Source organism: Zerene cesonia, chromosome 1 (genome assembly GCF_012273895.1).
Source record: "Zerene cesonia ecotype Mississippi chromosome 1, Zerene_cesonia_1.1, whole genome shotgun sequence".
Classification (NCBI taxonomy): Eukaryota; Metazoa; Arthropoda; class Insecta; order Lepidoptera; family Pieridae; genus Zerene; species Zerene cesonia.
In genome coordinates this window covers 10,673,009-10,679,008 of record NC_052102.1, presented here as the reverse complement: position 1 = coordinate 10,679,008, position 6,000 = coordinate 10,673,009, and the positions used below count along the sequence as shown (strand labels likewise).

The 6,000-nt window shown below is 35.7% G+C and overlaps 1 protein-coding gene across 1 annotated transcript in view; it reads right to left on the bottom strand.

The window, feature by feature from the left end:
* The window catches only part of LOC119838269, a 24,131-nt gene extending 18,652 nt beyond the window's left edge, over positions 1-5,479 (bottom strand). The window contains exons 1-11 of the mRNA XM_038364175.1: positions 5,390-5,479; positions 4,792-5,041; positions 4,110-4,226; positions 3,684-3,799; positions 3,097-3,230; positions 2,650-2,824; positions 1,760-1,924; positions 1,342-1,488; positions 800-1,012; positions 356-411; positions 131-263 (exon numbers count right to left, since the gene is read on the bottom strand). Of these exons, the coding sequence (XP_038220103.1) occupies positions 131-263; positions 356-411; positions 800-1,012; positions 1,342-1,488; positions 1,760-1,924; positions 2,650-2,824; positions 3,097-3,230; positions 3,684-3,799; positions 4,110-4,226; positions 4,792-5,041; positions 5,390-5,479 (1,596 nt within the window). The remainder of the gene's footprint in view (positions 1-130; positions 264-355; positions 412-799; positions 1,013-1,341; positions 1,489-1,759; positions 1,925-2,649; positions 2,825-3,096; positions 3,231-3,683; positions 3,800-4,109; positions 4,227-4,791; positions 5,042-5,389) is intronic.
* Between the last annotated feature and the right edge of the window lie 521 nt (positions 5,480-6,000).

Genomic DNA, 6,000 nt, shown 5'->3' with positions numbered 1-6,000 from the left:
GAAGCGGGTTACATCTGATACAACATGAAGACCACGACCGCTCTGTCAAGAGCGACACGACAAAGAAGAAGAAGAAGATTTTGATCAAGCTACATGTTAAATAACTATGCATGTATTCGTCGCAGCTTACGTTTCTCATCACATACGACCCGGCAATTTCCATCATAACATCTGTCTTCGCAAGTTGCGGCAGCTCGTTCTCATCTCTGGCTTCTTTCAACTCTAATAATTTCCTTTTAAAGTGTAGAATACTGCTCTTGAATCTGGACACAGGCATAATAATATAAATTATATAATTTTTCGAAAGTTATTAGTATAGAATTAATAAATGAAAAAAAAAATGGAATGTACATACGCTGCATCTTCAGGATTTTTCCACAAATAGTGACGTTTAACTCTCTCAAAATGATCCTGTAAAAAATACGAATATTTATTAGCCATTCGTATGTTCACTTAAATATGGAGGAAATATACAAACATTAAAAAAGAGCCCTTTATCACGTTTTTCTTTCTTTCTTCTTGTCTTTTACATCTAATGACATCAATTCACTCATTACACTCCAGAATATTATGCCAACACATAAAAGCGCAACAATATCATGCCCTGGCCATATGGTAGCGCCGTCTTCCACAGCTCGACTGCGTGTAGCATGTTCTCGACCGGTGTTAATTTGACTGTGCCCAGATGACACGGTGACAGGATGGTGCCGCGGGCCATGCGTCCTATATGTAGCACGCGGTCGTACGCCCAATATTGTTTATAGTCTCCAACACTACCACCCATCCGCATCACACTAACATAAAAAGCGCCCAATATCACGCTCCCCTGGCCATATCTCAGCGCCGTCTTCCACAGCTCCGCCGCGTGCAGCACGTGCGCGATGCAGAAGGTCGCGGCGCGGATGTCGACGTGCGCGCGCCCGCACGCCGCGGGGCAGCCCGCGTACGGCGACAGTATCGTGCCGCGGGTCATGCGCAGTATCGCTGTCGAGTCGTCTTCAGCTGTCAGCATCTGTGGGGGCAATGCTGCTTGAACACACGGAGTGACATTATAGCTTAAATAAGGAAAAAATATTCCTGTGGACATGTTTAAATCACTGTTGATAGGACATTTTATGTCACGATTAAATTGATTTTGATAAAGATTGTTGTCAATATCGTTCAAGAAATAAGTCCATAATATACTATAGAAGTATCACATAGTCCTGTGAGACAAAGATCAATGGCACATTTTTTTTATCATAGCGTGCAACCGTGCTGGTGGTTCGCCTGATCGCAAGCACTCACCACCGCCCGTGGGCATTTGCTATAGTAAAATAATACTACATCAGTTTAACTCACCTCCACATCACCGTATGTGACGTAAATAATAGAAGATTTCTTAGTATTACGCTTTATTATAGCATCGCCGGGTATGTAGTGGATCGTTTGCATCTTTTTCGCCAATTCTGATAAGAACTGATACGAGAGTTCCCGTAGGATATGACTCTATGGATATAAATAGTAATTTTACATTTCTTGAAAGAATTAGATGCAAAACGTATTTTTTATTAAGAAAACAACAATGAAAGCAATCTTAGAATACCTTTCTACATTAATTAATTATTAAACGTTTCTTATTATTATATAAATACACTATTTCAATAATTAAACTTAAGAGTCAAAGTAAAATGTGAATTCTGAACTACCATTCAAAATGAACACAGTAACTGCTCTATTACTAGATATGTAAAAAATACATTATGCATTAGTACTGTACCTTTTGCGTTGCTCTAAAGTAAATATCGGTGTAAATGGTGGCAACGAGGGTAGGTGGAAATATCGGTAGTAGCCGCGTGGCGGACACGGCCCTTTGCTTGTGCCAGTACATCTTATAGAATGTTTCCACTTTATGCCGTAGACCTGGTGGAACGTGGGACTCTTTCTGAAGATAATAAAAAATATCAGATAAACGATATAGACATACATAAACTGTATTAAACCAAAATAAAGTATCAATATAAGAAAAATAATTAAACATTATGTTTATTGATAACATATAATGAATAACAAGATGGTGAGCATTATTTTATTTTAAAAGAGCAACTACAGAGTTTCTTGCCAGCTCCTCTGTGTAGAAACTGCTTTCCGAACCGGTGGTAAATGTTACAACTGTATTGTATCGAAAGTGTTTCTATAAGAAGTCTTATTTAATGAATAAATGTTGGATTTTATAACATAAATATAAGTTCAAATTCAAATTCAAATTCAAATTCAAAATGATTTATTGTGATTCACAGGTTATTAGGAAGGTATTACATTCTGTTTAAGTAACAGAGAAAGTGTACACAAGTGGTACGTTAGTTTTCAGTGCCAATATAAAAATGTGTTTCTAATTAGGGTCATGGGTATTCCGTATAATTGATATTATTTCATTCAGCTATTACATCAGAAGCAGTTGCATCAGGGAGTAGCAATACAAAGATTAATTTACTATTCCATTAGCCAATTAAAATATACCCAAATTTTATATAACACCTAAATGACATTATTTCATGTTATGTTACGTACGTAAAGATTTATTTTCATTATATTTACAGATAAACTTTTCGAAATCACTCAATAAGAAAAAGAACTGTAAAGCCCAAAATAAGACCGTGGAAATCTCACCATTTCCTTCATAATCAGCCTATATCTCGAACGGAAGGTCTCCTCTGGCCGCATGTACAGGCTTATAACGAGAGATAGGGACGCCACCGCTACTCCCGTAACCACGAAACATCCGGTCAGCATAACTAACAAAGAGGCGATGCGTTCCCCGTCGTTCCCGGGTTTTACGGATGTCCTATTGTTATAAATACTCATTTGTATATCGATCTTTGATTTATTTGCTCTCCTACAGATTACTGAATAATTATTGCAGCTGTACGATTTGTCAAGTAAAGTAACTCAACATTCCAACCAATTTATATTGCAATATATATGTAGTATAAAACAATGGAATATTTGTTCAAATACTGTTTAATAGTTGCAATATATATGTAATTTAAAACAATGAAATATTTTTTGTTATATATTGAAATAAATGTTGTTTAATAGTTTGTGGTAAAACATTACCCGATTGGTATAAACATCTTATTCAAAACGTATAAGATGATAAGAAATTGTATCGGCTCGCTCGCTTGTTTCTTTCCGGGGTTATATAGTTGGCGTACACTGGTGCCAGACTCCTCAGCGAACACTTCAGAGAACTGTAATTTTAATTATGTTTCTATATAATCTAGCTGCACTCCGCGGTTTCACCCGCGTAAGTACGGACTTATGGTTCGGGATACAGATCCCGTTGGAATATCGGGATAAAAAGCCTTTTGCCTATATGTTATTCCAGTTGTACAGCTGTCTACGTACCAAATTTCAATACAATCGGTTAAGTAGTTTTCGTGTAGAAGAGTAACAAACATACACACATCCTTACAAACTTTCGCATTTATTATATTAGTAGGATAGGATTTTTTAAAGCACAGTACATTAAAATTAATATGTACGCATGTACGCTGTTATCTATATAAACTAGTGTTTTTATCAGTGATGAGGCATTAATTTCATGGGTTTATTTTATAATCTTGAAAATCGCTAGGAAAGCGTGTTATTTTTAGTTTATTTAACAATATTTTTTATTATTTTAATATAAGTGGGATACTAACAATGCCCAAGCGAATCCAAATAAGAGCCCACGTCACTCGCAGCACCAGGAATATATAGCAGTACTTGAGTGTAGTGCCCAACACACTACCCTTCATACTCTCGTTGTTTAAGGACCCTAGAGCATTCGATCAAGGTTATTGATGTTTGTTATGGACCGAAACAAATCACTAAAAATCACATGATATGTAGTAAAATACAAGAGGTACCGAGTGATACTTTAACAAAAAAATGACTAACTGTCCATTTCTACTTTATCCCAAGGAAGCATTTAATCGGGATAAAAAGTATCCTATCACACAAGTCAGCTCATACCCTGTCTGTATACCAAAGTCCGTTCAGTAGTTTCAGTGTGATTGAATGAAACATCCAAACAAACAAACTAACTTTTTATAAGTTTGATAGTATGATTGGCAAGGGATACTTACAGAGATATCTCAAGGGTCTGTGCAGGCGCATGTAATAACACACTATCTCGTACAGCTCGAAGTCACCCGTTTGCACCATGTAGTGTGAAAATGTGAACAGATCCATTAGAAAGCTTACTGTAAGGTTACATTATTTTAAACCACCTAATCACAATTCTGCTTTCACAAGACGTATTGTTTTGAATATAAACGCCGAAGTGTTCAAAATATAAACGCCTACTATTTTTATGTCAGCAAATCTGTCGCAGATTGCTATTGCATTAATCGAGACATAGTTTCAACGCTATTGTGTTATGTTATAAACTCCACCTATGGCTTCTAATTAAACATCTCCCGAAAAGGTTTTTATTCAAAAAAGTTTTATTGGATGTTTCTGATACTATAAATGAGATACTAACTCCGCTTATCTCTTCTTCGCGCCTAAACTACTGAGCACCGCTTTGGATGAAATTGGGTAAAAAAAATTTGAAAAAGGACAAAGGATAGGTTTTAGTTAGTTTCTGTAAGCCCGTAACTATGCGAGATCTGCTTTGACTATGCAGATGAAAACGCGGGTGGCAACCTTGTAGTAAATATTGAGAAATTTTAAAGGTGCACGGTGTTACCAGCATACGAGAAAATCTGTTAGTACCTAGTAATAGTATTATGTTATCTGTGTATATTATCGCAGAAAAAATAATACCAGCAGTCCAAAAATCGAAATATGAATACTGCAGGCGTCCCAGGACCTGACACAAAATGGCTAACACGTGTATCGTATACGACACGTTATATATCCAATCAATCAGAGTTCCTTTCAGCTTCACAGTGGCAACCAGCACCAACGCCACGAGAACTATGACGCAAATGTACGAGTTCCATAGTGTTTTGTTAGGGAGGTGGTAGAAGGTGCGCATTATGCAGTCATGGGACCACCACATGGGGTACTGCGCCTAGAACGTTCGAAACATAGTTTCAGCACTTATTCAATGTGAGAATGTGCTAATTTTTCATGTTATAAATGAAACGGAACCATACTCTTACCAGAATACAAAAAATATAACGTTAGAGCATTACATCACCGTTACTCAAACAAGAATAAAGAGAAGTTATTAAAATCTAATTATACGTATGTGTGCAGTAGATTTAGAGCTTACCCCTGCAATCACAAATTCACTAACTAACTTATTCAAAGAGTTAATACTTCCATTTTTCAAAACTACATAATTTCTAAACATTATCCTCCATAGATTACTTTAGCCGAGCATATTATATCAAACAAATAAAAAACCCCCACGTACTTCTTCACTTTCCAAGATAGCAAGCAATTCCACATCTCTGGAGTTATCACTGTCTCGGCTATTGGAATCGCTTGGTTTATTATTTCTCATGATACAAGAACAATAGTCTAGTCTAGCTAATTTTGACATAAATAATTTGATTACTTATGACGTCTTATAAAGCATAGCGTAACGTAAATGCTTATTTTACAGTTCCGTTACGAAGAAGACTTTATTAGATTCTCTGTATGAATTCAAAAGGTACAAGTACACAATTTATACAAACTTAATTTAAATGTCTTTTTTGGATAATAAAAGAAAGCACTTGGAGCTACACGAGAAATAATTTTCTTTCAAAAAAATCACAAAATTCTTTTTAAATTCATATTTAAAAGAGAAAAGACTAATCGATAATATTTATATATAAATTAGAAACTACTGAACAAATTAAAAAGCAACGCATTAATTTATTTGCGAATGGCGAACCTCGGGATGTGGGTTACACTAATATTATAAAGAGGAAAAATTTGTATTTTTGTTTGCTTCTTTGTTTGTTTGTAATGAATAAACTCAAAAACTGCTTTACCGATTTTAAAAATTATTTCACCATTAGAAAGCTGCAACTTTGCTGA